Below are 16,830 nucleotides of genomic sequence, written 5' to 3' on the forward strand. Positions count from 1 at the left end.
TGCTCAGCCCTGGCTCCCCCTTAGACCAGGCTTTTTGGGGAGCAAACCATCTTTTCTGGAAACCTCCCAGTGCAGTATTTCTCTTTCCAACAACCACCTCCCTCTCCTCCCTCTTGGGATTTCCATAGGGTCTTGGGAGAATTAATAGGCTCCCAGAACATGCCCATAAGGATATAAGTTGATTTTTTTTCTGGAAAAAATCAACTTCTATCTCCATACCAAAAAAGGGAAATGCTAAAGAATGCTCAAACTTTATTTATTATTATTTATTTACAGTATTTCTACCCCACTCTTCTCACCACCGCAGGGGTACTCAGAGCGGCTAACAATGGCAACGATATATGCCACAATAATAATAATAATAATAATAATAATAATAATAATTATAAATTATTATTATTATTATTATTATTATAAAAGCAAAATAAAATCATACAATACAATTCATTAAAACAACATTAGTTATCCAATCATAAAGACATTTCCATTATAATAAACTTTCATACAGTGGCACTTATTTCTCATGCCAGGAAGGGAATGCTCAAGATCCTGCAAGACATGGAGTGAGAGTGGCCAGATGGACAAGCTGGGTTCAGAAAAGGCAGAGGAATGAGAGACCCAATGGCCAATATCCCGATGCTGGATAATGGAAAAAGGCAGGAAGTTTCAGAAAAATATCTCTTTCTGTTTTGTTGACTATTCGAAAACCTTGGACTGTGTGGATCATAATAAACTGTTGTTGGTGGTCTGTATGGGGAGAACAAACCACCTTGTCTCTCTCCTGAGGAATCTGTATAACAGCCAAGTAGCGAAATAAGAACTGACCCTGGCTAGTTCAAGATTAGGAAGGGCATATGGCAGAGTTGTCCACTCTCAACCAAACTATTCCACTTGTATGCAGAACACATCATGTGACATGTGCGGGGCTTGACAAATGCAAGGCTGGGGTGAAAATTGCTAGAAGAAACACTAACAACCTAGGCCCAGCCTATTGTCCGAATTCATCCACCCCTACATCCCATCTCGTAATCTAAGATCATCCAGGGAAGCCCTGCTCTCGCTCCCGTCAATTGCACAAATGCGCCTGGCGGGGACGAGAGACAGGGCCTTCTTGGCGGTGGCCCCTTGCCTATGGAACACACTCCCAAATGAGATAAGATCTGCTCCCTCCCTCCTGGCTTTTAGAAAGAAATTAAAATCATGGCTTTGGGATCAGGCCTTCGGACAGTAGATGTTTGTAGAGTTTAAAGGACATGGACTAGAATGGCAATACGAGTGGCGAGACTGTTTTTATTATTTATTGTTTTAATGAGTGCTTATGTACTGTCTAATTATGATTTATGTTTAATTGTGGTTCTATTATTGTGGTTGTTATGGTTTGGCATCGTGTCAGTGTCCAATGTATGGCATTGAAGTTTTGTCAGTTATGTGTAAACCGCTTTGAGTCTCCCTAGGGGTGAGAAAAGCAGTATAGAAACTATATAGTATATAGAGAAGCTGAGGAGCCTTCTAATCAAGATGAAAGAAAAAAGTGCTAAAGCTGGGTTGCAGTTAAACATTAAAAAAATCAAGATTCTGGCAACCAGACTGATGGATAACTGGCAAACAGAGGGAGAGAACATGAAGGCAGTGACAGACTTTGTATTTCTAGGTGCAAAGATGACTGCAGATGCAGATTGCGGTCAGGAAATCAGAAGATGTTTCCTTCTTGGAAGGAGAGCAAGGATCAATCTCGATAAAATAGTGAAGAGTAGAGACATCACACTGGCAACCAAGGTCCGTATAGTTAAAGCCAGGGGTCCTCAAACTAAGACCCAGGGACCGGATACGGCCCTCGAAGGTCATTTACCTGGCCCTCGCTCAGGGTCAACCTAAGTCTGAAACTATTTGAAAGCACACAATAACAATCCTATCTCATCAGCCAAAAGCAGGCCCACATTTCCCATTGAAATACTAATAAATTTATATTTGTTAAAATTGTTCTTCATTTTAATTATTGTATTTATAAATGTTTTTGCACTACAAATAAGATATGTGCAATTTGAATAGGAATTAATTCATATTTTTTTCAAATTATAATCCGGCCCTCCAAAAGTTTGAGGGACTGTGGCCTGGCCCTCTGTTTAAAAAGTTTGTGGGCCACTGGTTAAAGCAATGGTATTCCCCATAGTAACCTATGGATGTGAGAGCTGGACCATAAGGAAGGCTGAGCGAAGGAAAAGAGAGGCTTTTGAACTGTGGTGTTGGAGGAAAATGCTGAGAGTGCCTTGGACTGCAAGAAGATCCAACCAGTCCATACTTCAGGAAAGAAAGTCCGACTGCTCACTGGAGGGAAGGAGATTAGAGGCAAAGAGGAAGTCCTTTGGTCACATCATGAGAAGACAGAAACGCTTAAAGAGAAGAGAAGAATGCTGTGGAAAGGGGAAGGAAAAGGGAAGAGGGGCCAACCAAGAGCAAGGTGCATCCTTGAAGGGACTGGTTTGACTCTGAAGGAGATGGGAGTGGTGACAGTTCACAGGGAGCTCTGACCTGGCTGGTCCAGGAAGTCACGAAGAGTCAGAAGTGACTGAACGAATAAACACCAACAACACAACATAGCCACTGTGATCCACATGGTTATCACCCAAGACATTCTGCATGAAAGATGGACCAGATTGCAGAATGGCCCAAAAAGAGGGTCATTATTATTATTATTATTATTATTATTATTATTATTATCTTTATTTGTACCCCGCTAACATCTCCCGAAGGCCTCAGTAAAACAACAGCATAACGCTCAAAGCATAGGCCTCCCCCCATTCCCTTCCCCTCCTGCACCCATAGAGCCTCCCCTTTGTTGTCCACACAGCTAACCTTTCCTGGAGGTCGTGGAGGCTCTGCTCGGCCCGGTGGAGGCCCTCCAGGTCCTTCATCATCTTCTTCATGTGCTCCTTGGAGTAGCGGTTCTGGATGTAGGCAAACCAGCAGCCGCCCACCCCAATCACGATGGACACCACCAGCATGAAGTCCTTCAGGTGGTTGTGGCGGGTCACTGTGGAGACACAACAATAACAATAACCATGATGAGGATGAGAGCGGCACACCAAAGCCAAGAAGATACCCAGTGGGCTTCCACAGCTGAGCAGAACTGTGAAGTCCAAGTCCAACGGCTGCATCACACAACTTTGTAGTTAATTAGGCTTGGGCAAACTTTGGCCCTCCAGGTGTTTTGGACTTCAACTCCCACAATTCCTAACAGCCGGTAGGCTGCTAGGAATTGTGGGAGTTGAAGTCCAAAACACCTGGAGGGCCCAAGTTTGGCTTTAATGGTCTGTTTTTGCTTCCGGCTCCTTCCCCATCACTCCTAGTAAAAAACTTTATTTTCAGGAAGGCTTTAGGTTTTGAGACCGAGCTAGGCAGTGCTGTGTTTTATGTAGTTTAATTGGTTTTTAATGGCTTCGTTGGTATTTTTAATGTTCCTATGTTTAATTCTATTTTAATGTTTATGTGATTTAGGTTTTGGTTTACGCATTGCTTTGATCTTTTTTAGCATATAATGTAGGAGGATATTGTGGGTGGGATTTTGTGGGGATGTTTCGTTTTTAAACGTAATTGCATTTTAACTGTATTTTAAGTTTTGTGTCTATAACACAAATATTTGTTTTTAAAAATTCTTTGTATGGGCCTTGTTTTGAATTTTTATTGGGTTGCGTCGTGCTATTGTTAGCTGACTTAAGCCGCTATAGGGAGAAAGGCAGGATAGAAATGAAGTCAATAATAATAATATGAATAATTTCGTTGTTGTCATCATCACCACAGCAAGCCATAGTGTACATATTTATTTTATTTATTTATTTACTTTGCTTATATACCGCTGTTCTCAGCCCAGGGGCGACTAACAACATAGGAACAACAAAATTCAAGACATAGTATAAAAACAATTCTGCATATGCATTATTTCATTATTTCATGCTTGCATTCTTTTGCTTTTAGATAAGAGGCTTTATTCCTCTAAGGCAGCTCCCAGCTCCAGCTCAAGCAAAGCATAGCTAGAAAACCCATGCCATTTAAATAATAATAAACTTTATTTATACCCCGCCACCATCTCCCCAAGGAACTCGGAGCGGCTTACATGAGGCCAAGCCCAACAACACATCAATTAAAAACAACAAGCAATAAGCAAATAAACAATACAACTAATATAACTCACATATAGACAAAACACATGGGCTAAATGTAGTAGTTAAAACTTTAAAAAATAAACGCTGGGCATGAACAGAGGTAGGATGTATCTAGCAGAGGGTTTTAAATGAAAAGTAAGGGGAACAACCCAACGAGTAATTAAAGTGCTTCTCAGGATATTTTGCAGGAGATTATGTCCTTTATTCAGGGAGGGCACACTGGAACAGCCACGTTTTCAGGCTCCTCCTAAAGACTGCCAATGTGGGGGCTTGTCTGATATCCTTGGGGAGTGAGTTCCAGAGTCAGGGGGCCACCACTGAGATGGCCCTCTCCCTCATCCCCACCAATCGCGCCTGAAGGATGTGGGAGCAAGAGCAGGGCCTCTCCAGATGAACGAAGAGATCGCGTGGCTTCGTACAAAGATGCGGTCATGCAGGTTGGCGGGTCCCAAACCGCTAAACGTCATGAAGCTACCTTCCCTGCTGAAAACACAATTGAAAGCCATTTGAAAGTATTGGAACCATGAAAACAGAAGTACAGCAAACCTCTGTTCTCCAAACTAAGAAGCAGCAACTTGTCAAAAGCCATATCCTGGCCTAAAAGGAAATCTCTTCCATCCAAAGGCAGAATGTTTTGGGTTACTGACAAATGGGGTGAAAGCCCTTGAAAACATTTGAACTGCTTTCTATGGCATGTGGCCGCAGAGTCTTCAGTTCTGAGAACATTTGAGCATATTTATTATTATTATTATTATTATTATTATTATTATTATTATTATTTCTTCATTCATTTATATCCCATCCTTCTCACCCCTGAAAAGGGACTCGTTGCTGCCTCACAACTGGCAACCATAAGATGTCCAAACAAAAAACATTATAATAACAGTTTACATTTAAACAAATAGTTAAAATATTATAAAAACCCAGCCAATTAAAATTACACAAGTTCAAGTCATAATCCAGGTCTGTCCATTGTCAGTCAGGTAAATCATTTTCACTATTATTGCTGTGTCTGCTGCTTGAATGCTTGGTCCCACAACCATGTTTTAAGTTGTTTCCTAAAGGATAGGAGGGAGGGGGCACACCTAATTTCATTAGGGAGGGCGTTACACAGCCGGGGGACCAACACCAAGAAGGCCTTGTGTCTCGTGCCCACCATCTACACTTGTGAAGGTAGTGGGATTGAGAGCAGGGCCTTCCCCAACGATCTTAATCTCTGAGGTGGGTTATAGAGGCAGATACACTCAGACAAGTAAGCTGGGCTGGAACCGATTAATATTGTTGTTGTTGTTGTTTGAAACACAACAAGCTGAGTCAATCGCAAACAAGATCACTCTGCTTCTGTTGTACTGGATCATACATCGGACACTTCCCAAGGACTGTGTGATGTATTGGCGAATAATGTGTGCAGATTCCAGTAGCATGGCCTTGTGCATCTGACAGATGGTAAGTTTCTCAGCACTATGTATTGTCGAAGGCTTTCATGGCCGGAATCACTGGGTTGTTGTAGGTTTTTCCAGGCTATATGGCCATGTTCTAGAGGCATTTTCTCCTGATGTTTTGCCTGCATCTATGGCAAGCATCCTTAGAGGTAGTGTGACCTCACTAATCCTCCTAACCCAGGCATGGACAAACTTTGGCTGTCCAGCTGTTAGGAAATGTGGGAGTTGAATTCCAAAACACCTGGAGGAGGGCCAAAGTTTGCCCATGCCTGATCTAGAGCAGCATCTCCCAAACTTTGTTGCTCCAGGTGTTTGGGATTTCAACCACCAGAAACCCCAACTAGCTTGGTCAATGGCCAGAAGTTCTGGGAGCTCCAGAAGATCTGGAGGGCCAGTTTGGGAAACACTGGTCTCAAGAGCTACGTGGCTCACTCCCCAGACAAAGGGGAAGAAACCTAGGGTCCTCCACACACTTTAGACTAGTTCATAGAATCAAAAGAATTGGAAGAGACCACATGGGCCATCTAGTCCAACCCCCTTTAGCCATGCAGGAAAAGCGCAATCAATTCACCCCTGACAGATGGCCAGCCTCTGTTTAAAAGTCTCCAAGGAAGGCGCTTCCACCACACTCTGAGGCAGAGAGTTTCACTGTTGAACAGTGATTCTTGTGGTCAGGAAGTTCTTCCTAATAATGTTCAGGTAGAATCTCCTTTACTGTCATTTGGACCCACGGCTCCATTAAGTTTTCATCTCCAAGGGCAGCAGAAAGGAAGCCTGCTCCTTCTTCCTTATGACATCCTTTCACATATTTATACATGGTGATCATATCTCCTCCTCTCAACCTTCTCTTTTGCAGGTTAACAGACTCATAGAATCATAGAATCCTAGAGTTGGAAGAGACCTCCTGGGCCATCCTCCAGTCCAAACCCATTCTGCCAAGAAGCAGGAATATTGCATTCAAATCACCCCTGACAGATGGCCATCCAGCCTCTGCTTAAAAGCTTCCAAAGAAGGAGCCTCCGGGGCAGAGAGTTCCACTGCTGAACGGCTCTCACAGTCAGGAAGTTCTTACAGAATCAAAGAGTTGGAAGACACTTCCTGGGCCATCATCCAGTCCAACTCCATTCTGCCAAGAAGCAGGAATATTGCATTCAAATCACCCTTGACAGATGGCCATCCAGCCTCTGCTTAAAAGCTTCCAAAGAAGGAGCCTCCGGGGCAGAGAGTTCCACTGCTGAACGGCTCTCACAGTCAGGAAGTTCTTACAGAATCAAAGAGTTGGAAGACACTTCCTGGGCCATCATCCAGTCCAACTCCATTCTGCCAAGAAGCAGGAATATTGCATTCAAATCACCCCTGACAGATGGCCATCCAGCCTCTGCTTAAAAGCTTCCAAAGAAGGAGCCTCCGGGGCAGAGAGTTCCACTGCTGAACGGCTCTCACAGTCAGGAAGTTCTTACAGAATCAAAGAGTTGGAAGACACTTCCTGGGGCATCATCCAGTCCAACTCCATTCTGCCAAGAAGCAGGAATATTGCATTCAAATCACCCCTGACAGATGGCCATCCAGCCCCTGTTTAAAAGCTTCCAAAGAAGGAGCCTCCACCACACTCCGGGGCAGAGAGTTCCACTGCTGAACGACTCTCACAGTCAGGAAGTTCTTCCTCATGTTCAGATGGAATCTCCTCTCTTGTAGTTTGAAGCTCTTTAAGCCGCTCCTCAGAGGGATAATAGGTCTCCAGACCTTTAATCCTTTTAGTTGCTCTCTTCCTCTGGACAATTTAAGAGTCAATATCCCTCTTAAAGTGTGGGGCCCAGAACTGGAGACAGTATTCCAGGTAAAGAGGTGTAACCAAAGACTCCTGGCCACCATGACTCCTGGCGATTCTGGCTGAGGTTCATGGAAGTTGTAATTCACTCAGTCCAGGCGAGGTTTTTACTGCAATGGTTCTGCACATGGCATGCGGTCAGTCATCCCCTTTGGCCTCCCCTTTGACCTCAGGTCAGCTGGCAAAGGAACCTGGAGTCAGGGAGGATTGGAGGGGTCTCCTGCTTCACCAAAAATGGAAAGATATGTCAGAGGTTGCTCTGCCTCCCTCCGAGACGGGCGAAAGAGAGCAAGGCTGCTTTCCTTGCAAAGAGCTTGGGGCAATCAAACCGCAACTAGATTTGGAAATTAGAGTGGCAGGGCTCCAAAGAACCATGAAAGGACTACAGAGAAGGAAAGACTGGCTATAAAGGGAGAATAATATGCTTACGGTTAACCCTTCTATTCGGAGAGAGAAGAGACAGCCTCCCTCCATCTAGTTTCTCTCTCTCCCCATTCTAAATCAAACGTGGCCCTTTGATTTGGGGGTGGGATAGTCCCTTGGTCAAATGAGACCATTGAGTTAAAGGAGAAAGATGGACTCTCCTCCCACCGGAACCCCGTTTATCAATTCAGGGGAACAGGAGGCAGTATTGCAACCTGCAGGTGGCAGCAAATGGTGATTTTGGATCCATCAGCAACATTCATTAGCTTTCTATTAGAAACACATAGTCTGTTATTGGATTTCAGGGGGGCAAAATTGCTGAAGAGCAGCGGAGACCTGGGGCATTTGCAGTCCGGTGCAGTGGGGTCAAGCCTTGAGATGCCCAGGGCAGGATAGATCTGTAAGTCGTTTAAAGTCTCACTGGATTCTGGGCTGCTTTTATGATCCATATGTTTCCTAGACCCTTAGTCTATTCTAGAGTTCCTAGTAGCGCTACAGCAAGGTGGGTTTGCAGGTATCCCCTGCTGTAAGCGAGTATGCCACCGCAGTTTGGAGCAAGTGGAAATGGCCAGGCAGGTCCTATTACATTGTCACTTCTTTAGGGGTATTGGATCTGCTTTTATGATTCCTGTTGTACAGAAGATCCCTGGCAGAAATGATGATATTATTTAAAACATCTAATAGAGATAGCACAGTGGGTTAAACCGCTGAGCTGCTGAACTTGTTGACCAAATGGTCTCAGATTCGAATTCGGGGAGCAGCATGAGCTTACGCTGTCAAACCTAGCAGTTTAAAAACATGAAAATGTGAGTAGATCAATAGGTACCATAGTCATGCCGGCCACATGACCTTGGAGGTGTCTACGAACAACCACGATTGGACTTAAGGTCATAGAATCCTAGAATTAACAAGTTGGAAGAGACCTCATGGGCCATCCAGTCCAACCCCATTCAGCCAAGAAGCAGGAATATTGCATTCAAAGCACCCATGACAGATGGCCATCCAGCCTCTGTTTCAAAGCTTCCAAAGAAGGAGCCTCCACCACACTCCGGGGCAGAGAGTTCCACTGCTGAACGGCTCTCACAGTCAGGAAGTTCTTCCTCATGTTCAGATGGAATCTCCTCTCTTGTAGTTTGAAGCCATTGTTTCGTGTCCTAGTCTCCAGGGAAGCAGAAAACAAGCTTGCTCCCTCCTCCTCCCTGTGGCTTCCTCTCTAGCCTTCTCTTCTTCAGGCTAAACATGCCCAGCTCCTTAAGCCGCTCCTCATAGGGCTTGTTCTCCGGACAGGGGAAAACCTTTACCTTTACCTAATAGAGCAGGGGAACTCAAACTTTTTAAACCGAGGGCCAGGTCACAGTCCCTCGAACTGTTGGAGCGCCGGCTTATAATTTGAAAAAAGCATTTATGAATTATGCACACTGCACATATCTTATTTGTAGTGCAAAAAAACACAAAAACAATACAATAATTAAAATGAAGAACAATGTTAACAAATATAAATTTATTAGTATTTCAATGGAAAGTGTGGGCCTGCTTTTGGCTGGTGAGATAGGATTATTGTTGTTGTGTGTTTTCAAGTCGTTTCAGACTTTGGTTGCCCCTTAGCGAGGGCCAGGTAAATGACCTTGGAGGGCCATATCTGGCCCTCGGGCCTTAGTTTGAGGACCCCTGTAATAGAGAACAGGGAATCATGGGTCACTTTTAGAGTGGATAGGTTTTGTGCTGCAGCTATACAATTAAGGAGAGAGGTTGTGGATTATTGTATTGGATAATGTTTTAACCTAGTCCTTTTAAGATCTATCTCCATAAATTTTAATTAAGTGTCAAATGTGAGCCAATGAAGAGGGTTGCATATCCTGGGCTTTCTGCTTTTAATGTTTTGAACTTCTGATTATAACCTTTCAAAAACCCTCTGATTTTAATGTTTCAAACCCTTAGTCTGTGATTGTATAATAAACACATTCCTGAATGGATGGTGGGGATGTCACTTTCATGCCTCTTTGAAGTGAGCCCCAGGGTCTGAAAATGCACCAAATGCCTTTTGAGAAAAGGACAGCAACCAGCCCTGGATGGTCTGTCAACAGGTGGCCTTTCTCTGCTCCCATTTTCCAGGATGCAAGTGGTAGAAATGAGAATGCAAGCAACATAAAATAAAGATGGGAACCAGTCCGCTTATCAAAGGTGCTTGGGCTCATGGGCCCCAATTTGAAAACCCTTCTGCAAGCAAGCACTTGCTCTTGGCAACAAGAACAATGAAGGGAAATTATCCCATTAAATTATTTACATGTGCCTTTAAGTGCAATTATTTCTGATGCTAAGCCCAGCGCTTAGCCTCCGGAAGATGGCAGCGGAAGAGACCTAATCCAGCCTCATTCCCACCATTAGCCCCACTGGAGGATCAGAACCAGAGCCATAGAGAGGCAACTGAGGGATTGTGGGAGGAAAAGGAGGCTGGAATGGCAGGCAGGCACAAAGGAGCCTCAAAAGCCTTTGGAACATTGGATGTGGCTCTGGAAAGCTAAAGAAACCCCACAAGACCAAAGTTGGACCTCATCATGAAATGGAGACGAAGCTCTCTGCATCTTCCACTTCCTTGATTCCACAAGCATTCACTTTCAGAGGATCAGCACCCACTCTTGGCTAATCCTAGGGAATGCAAAGGGACTATGTGGGACGGAGCGTCCAGCGAAGGGCTACCCAAACTCTCAATAGCCTGGGGAGTTAGTGATGTTGAACCTAAAGAAGAGAGGGAAGATCTGAACATGAGGAAGAACTTCCTGACTGTGAGAGCCGTTCAGCAGTGGAACTCTCTGCCCCGGAGTGTGGTGGACGCTCCTTCTTTGGAAGCTTTTAAACAGAGGCTGGATGGCCATCTATCAGGGGTGCTCTGAATGCAATATTCCTGCTTCTTAGCAGGGGGTTGGACTGGATGGCCCATGAGGTCTCTTCCAACTCTTTTATTTATTTATTTATTTATTTATTTATTTCATTTATTGACCGCCCCTCTCAGCCCGAGGGCGACTCGGGGCGGTGAACAACAACAAAGAAGACAGTGTACAGTGATCCGCGACAATACAAACCAGACAAATACAACACAACATATACTTATACTAAAAATCCGCTTCGTCAAGTCCTGGGGTCATAGCCAAAATTCGTGGTCCTAGTTCATTCCATAGTCATTCAATACATTCAGTTGAAGGCCTGCTCGAAGAGCCATGTTTTCAGGCCCCTACGAAAGGCCATCAAGGAGGGCGCCTGTCTAACTTCAGCAGGGAGGGTGTTCCACAGCCGGGGGGCCACCACCGAGAAGGCCCGCTCTCTCGTCCCCGCCAGGCGTGCCTGAGAGGCAGGCGGGACCGAGAGAAGGGCCTCCCCGGATGATCTCAAGGCCCTCGTGGGCTCGTAGGCCGAGATGCGGTCTGCAAGGTATTTTGGGCCGGAACCGTTTAGGGCTTTGTAGGATAACACCAGCACCTTAAATTGGGCCCGGTAGCAAATCGGCAGCCAATGGAGCTGGGACAGCAGGGGCGTTGTATGCTCTCTGCGTCCAGCTCCCGTTAACAACATGGCTGCCGCGCGCTGGACTAGCTGGAGCTTCCGGACCGTCTTCAAGGGCAGCCCCACGTAGAGAGCGTTGCAGTAGTCGAGGCGGGATGTGACCAAAGCGTGTACCACCGTGGCCAAGTCAGACTTCCCAAGATACGGGCGCAGCTGGCGCACGAGCCTAAGCTGTGCAAATGCTCCCCTGGTCACCGCTGAAACCTGGGGCTCCAGGCTCAGCGATGAGTCCAGGGTCACACCCAAGCTGCGAACCTGCGCCTTCAAGGGGAGTGCGACCCCGTCCAGCACAGGCTGTAACCCTATACCCTGTTCGGCCTTGCGACTGACCAGGAGTACCTCTGTCTTGTCTGGATTTAATTTCAGTTTGTTCGCCCTCATCCAGACCATTACAGCGGCCAGGCACCGGTTCAGGACTCTTTGATTCTATGATTCTATAAAAAGTGAAGAGAGGACACGAGAGCCAAGTTTAAGTATTTGAAAAGCTGTCAGACTGAGGATGGAGTAATCTTGTTTTCTGCTGCTCCTGAGATTAGGATTCAATCTACAGGAAAAGAGATTCCACAAAGGGTTAGGAAGGACTTCCTAATGGTAAGAAGAGCTGTTCAATTGTGGACTATATTACTGCCTGTCCAGTGAGTCTCCTTCCCTAGAGGTTTTTAAGTGGAGGCTGGATGTCTGTCTGTCAGGAGGGCTTGGATGGTGTCTTCCTGCCTGGAAGAAAAGGGTTTGAACTGGATTTATTTATTTATTTATTTATCGTGTCATCCGCAACCAGACCATTGTATTACATTTCTAACAGATCAAAATAAACAAACACAGATTTTGCAAACTTGGTAGTAGATTAAATGTCCTTTGACCAGTCTCTGGCCCCTTGGAGTGCCTCTGGTGTTGCCGCAAGAAGGTCCTCCCTTGTGCATCATGTGGCAGGGCTCAGGGTGCATTGCAGCAGGTGCTCAGTGGTTGGCTCTTCTCCACACATGCATGTCGTGGACTCCACTTTGTGGCCCCATTTCTTAAGATTGGCTCTGCATCTCGTGGTGCCAGAGCGCAGTCTGTTCAGCGCCTTCCAAGTCGCCCAGTCTTCTGTGTGCCCAGGGGGGGAGTCTCTCATCTGGTATCACCCACGGATTGAGGTGCTGGGTTTGAGCCTGCCACTTTTGGACTCTCGCTTGCTGAGGTGTTCCAGCGAGTGTCTCTGTAGATCTTAGAAAACTATTTCTTGATTTAAATCGTTGACGTGCTGGCTGATACCCAAACAGGGGATGAGCTGGAGATGTCTCTGACTTGGTCCTTTCACTATTGGCTGCAACTCCCCGGCGGATGTCAGGTGGTGCAATACCGGCTAAGCAGTGTAATTTCTCCAGTGGTGTAGGGCGCAGACACCCTGTGATAATGAGGCATGTCTCATTCAGAGCCACATACACTGTTTTAGCGTGGTGAGATGTGTTCCACACTGGGCATGCATACTCAGCAGCAGAGTAGCATAGCGCAAGGGCAGATGTCTTCACTGTATCTGGTTGTGATCACCAGATTGTGCCAGTCAGCTTTTGTATGATATTGTTTCTAGCATCCACTTTTTGCTTGATGTTTGAACTGGATAATAATAAATAATAAACTTTATACCCTGCCACCATCTCCCCGACGGGGACTTGGGGCGGCTTACATGAGGCCAAGGCCAGACAACATATTACAGCAAGATAAAACCAAAACATAAGGAACAAGCAACAAAATCAAAATTACATTAGAAAACACATATGAATACAGTAACAAAATAACATTACAATAAACAATCACAGTGACAGTGGGCGAGCCACATGTGCAGGATGGCCTTTGAAGGTCTCTTCCAACTCTGTGATTCTATACCAAGCATAGGCAAACTTCCAGGTGTTTTGGATTTCAACTCCCATAATTCCTCACTGCCTATCCACTATGAAGAACAGTCATTATTTCCATTCATTAGGGAGAAACAATTCCTGTGCTACTGTATTGAATAGCAGCAGAAACCGCCAACAGGTCGCTGCAGAGAAGAATGCAGGCGTGCCTGGAAATACCGGCCGCAAAGGAAGGTGCGGCCGCCCTGCTCTCTTCTCAGGGCTGATGGCAAGGATCCCATTGGGGCAAAGCGAGATCCATAAAGGCTGTGCTCTGTGCATTTGGCCGCACCCAAGCCTGGCAGCAGAGAGCCAAGAAGGTCTGCAAGGAGAAGACCGATCTTTTCCGACAGAAGGCCGACCCAGGCAGTTTGAATCATGCATTTTAAACTCGCGTCTTAGGTTTCATCCTTGTTCTGTGCATTTTGATATGTATTTATGGTTTTATGTCCTGGCATTGAATGTTTTCCATATATATGTTGTGTTCCACCCCGAGTCCCCTGCTGGGTGAGAAGGGTGGAATATTAATGTTTTTTAAATAAATAAATAAATAAATAAATTTGGCAGAAATATATTTTAATGTATGTATTTTACAGAATGTTTTAGATGATTACACTAAGCGACACAGTTTTTGTTCCTGGATTATGTCATTTCCTAATTGGTTCTATCAGAAAAACATGGGAAAAAGTTTATGAACCTTCACAAACTTTGTTTCTGCAGGACATCCTGCAGCACATTTTGCGATAGCTTTTTAAATGAATATCTCATCGAGTCTCAACCAATTCAACCGAGTTTGTGGCAGCCACAAAAACAAAGTTACTGGAGCAGAACTACTACTTCCAAACTAAGGACCACATAATTAAAGAGGAAATAACACTTTCCATCCAGGAACAGAAACAATTTAATTTAATGTACAATAGTTAATTAAACTAGTGCACATAAATAATATTTGTTATGTATTATGATGGATTGAGGTATTATTCTACATGTGTTGATAATAAAAAACATATATTAACTATATACAGACCCACTAAGAAAATCCAACAAATGCTACATTCAGCAAAGGACAACCCTAACCCTAACCCTCTCACTTCTGCAGGAGTCTACCATATACCATGCAGCTGTGGACAAGTCTCCATAGGGACCACCAAACGCAGCATTGCCCAAATACGAATCAAGGAACATGAAAGGCACTGCAGCCTACTTCAACCAGAGAAGTCAGCCATAGCAGAGCACCTGATGAACCAACCTGAACACAGAAATGCTGGACCACTCCAACAACCACCATGTCAGAATACACAGAGAAGCCATTCAAATCCATAAGCATGTGGACAATTTAAACAGAAAGGAGCAAACTATGAAAATGAACAAAATCTGACTACCAGTATTTAAAAAAACTCTAAAATTACAACAGCACAACAACAGAGAGGAAACAGACAAGGACATCTAATCACCTCTCAACAAAAGATTCCCCCAGGCACTAACAAGCCACACCAAAAAACTGCCAGGCCATCAAATGCTAATCAAGGTGGTCAGTTGAAACATTCACACCTAGCTCCAACAGTCAAGAGTTCTTTCTCCCACCTTGGACTTTCCACAGATATAGAAACCCACTTTCCCAGTTCCAACAGACCTCACAACCTTTGAGGATGCTTGCCATAGATGCAGGTGAAACGTCAGGAGAGAATGCCTCTATAACATGGCCCTATAGCCCGAAAAAACCTACAATAACCCAGTGATTCCAGTCATGAAAGCCTTCAACAATATATTAACATTGTTTTTAGCAATGTTGTTACCCGCCTCAAGCCATGAGGAGAGGCGGGTAAGAAATAAACTTGTTATTGTTGTTGTTGTTGTTGTTGCTGGAGAGAGTAGCAGGCTGTCCTATTTCACTATTGACTGACATTCAGGAAAGGAATATGGGTCACACAAGAGAGTTGGAAGGGAGTCCCAAAGGCCATTGTCCAACCTACTACCTGCCAAGCTAGAACCCACAACCCAATGCCTCCTGGCAGATGGCCATCCATCCTCTGCTCAAAGATCTCTCGAGAAATGAGGCTGCACCAGACTCATAGGCAGCCTATATTCCCCCATTGAACATCTCTGATTGTCAAGATGGTCTTCCTAATGTTTAGATGGAATCTCTTTTCCTGCCAGTTTCTGGAGCAGATGCCATCATTCTGCACAAACCCATGAATTGTTGCTGTGTGAGGCACTCTTGCTTTGTCTGCAGCCTCTCCCCTCTTCTTTCCCGAGGAGCCTTCCAAATTCCTTCCATGTTCTGGCAGATCTCTTCACCAAGAAATTTCCCACTGGCGCGGAGGCACACCTGTTGCTGGGGGCCAGAGGTGAGCTCCCTGGCGCACAGCTGGGCCTGGCTGCCTCACCTGGGAACCGTGCACTGCCCCCAGGCACTTCACGACATGCCTTGCTAACTCTTCTCCCAAACATCTCTCTTTCCTCCTGACAAGAGAGGGCTGAGAAGGGAATCTGTGCCAGATGGGCCTCTATCTCCTGCTGCCGCCTCTCTCCCAGGGCTATTTGGGATCTTTATCAATGATCTGGATAATAGAACCCAGGGTGTGTGGACTGCATTTGCAAATGGGACCAAATTGGGAGGGAGAGCGAATACCCCAGAGGACAGGATCAGAATCCCAAAGGGCTTTTGCAATCAGATTGCTGACTGGTCGAAACTAACACAATGAACTTCGACAGGGAGAAATGCACGGTTCAACACTTGCTACCTCATCACACTAGAGAATGAATCCACTTTAAATCCAGTTGCTGCCTCCTGCAGAATTTGGGGGTTTGTAATTTAGGGAGGAGTCTTTAACAGCCTCACTATTATTTATTTATTTATTTACGACATTTATATGCCACCCTTCTCACTCCAAAGGGGACTCAGAGCGGTTTACAAGATATATTTTCATACAATATATTATATTACTAGCTGTCCCCTGCCACGCGTTGCTGTGGCCCAGTCTGTTGATCTGGAAAATAAAGTAATGAGAAAGTGTTGGTTTCTAATATATGCGATTTCTTTATGCTTGTGAGTAAACAGTATTCCTTGCTGTTTCTTTCTCAGTGTTGATGTGGAGATTGTCTGGTTTGCTTACTCTGGAACATGCGACATATAATTGTCCTTCTTTAGGGGTCCCTTTCAAATCTATGATACTATATCTGTGTGTGTGTGAATCATATCTATATCTATCTATCTATCTATCTATCTATCTCCATCTATCTATCTATCTATCTATCTATCTATCTATCTATCTATGGCTGGATGGCTCTTTGTCGGGAGGGCTTTGATTACGTTTTCTTGCCCTGGTGAAGGGAGTTGGATTGGATGGCCTTAAGTATTTTCTATTGGTCATGGGGATTCTGTATGGAAAGTTTGCCCCAATTCTGTCGTTCGTGGGGTTCAGAATGTTCATTGATTGTAGGTGAACTGTGAATCCCAGTGACTACAACTCCTAAATGTCAAGGTCTATTTCCCCCAAACTCCATCTGTGTTCATATTTGAGCATGTTGAGTATTCGTGCCAA

The 16,830-nt window shown here is 44.9% G+C and overlaps 1 protein-coding gene across 5 annotated transcripts in view; it reads right to left on the minus strand.

Moving 5' to 3' along the window:
• Positions 1–16,830, minus strand: part of STIM1 (stromal interaction molecule 1) — a 142,343-nt gene that overhangs the window by 20,648 nt on the left and 104,865 nt on the right. For all 5 annotated transcript variants that reach the window (XM_067466397.1, XM_067466400.1, XM_067466401.1 and 2 more), the window contains exon 7: positions 2,854–3,031. In XM_067466397.1, coding sequence (XP_067322498.1) covers positions 2,854–3,031 — 178 coding nt within the window. The remainder of the gene's footprint in view (positions 1–2,853; positions 3,032–16,830) is intronic.

Source organism: Anolis sagrei, chromosome 3 (assembly GCF_037176765.1).
Source record: "Anolis sagrei isolate rAnoSag1 chromosome 3, rAnoSag1.mat, whole genome shotgun sequence".
NCBI lineage: Eukaryota > Metazoa > Chordata > Lepidosauria > Squamata > Dactyloidae > Anolis > Anolis sagrei.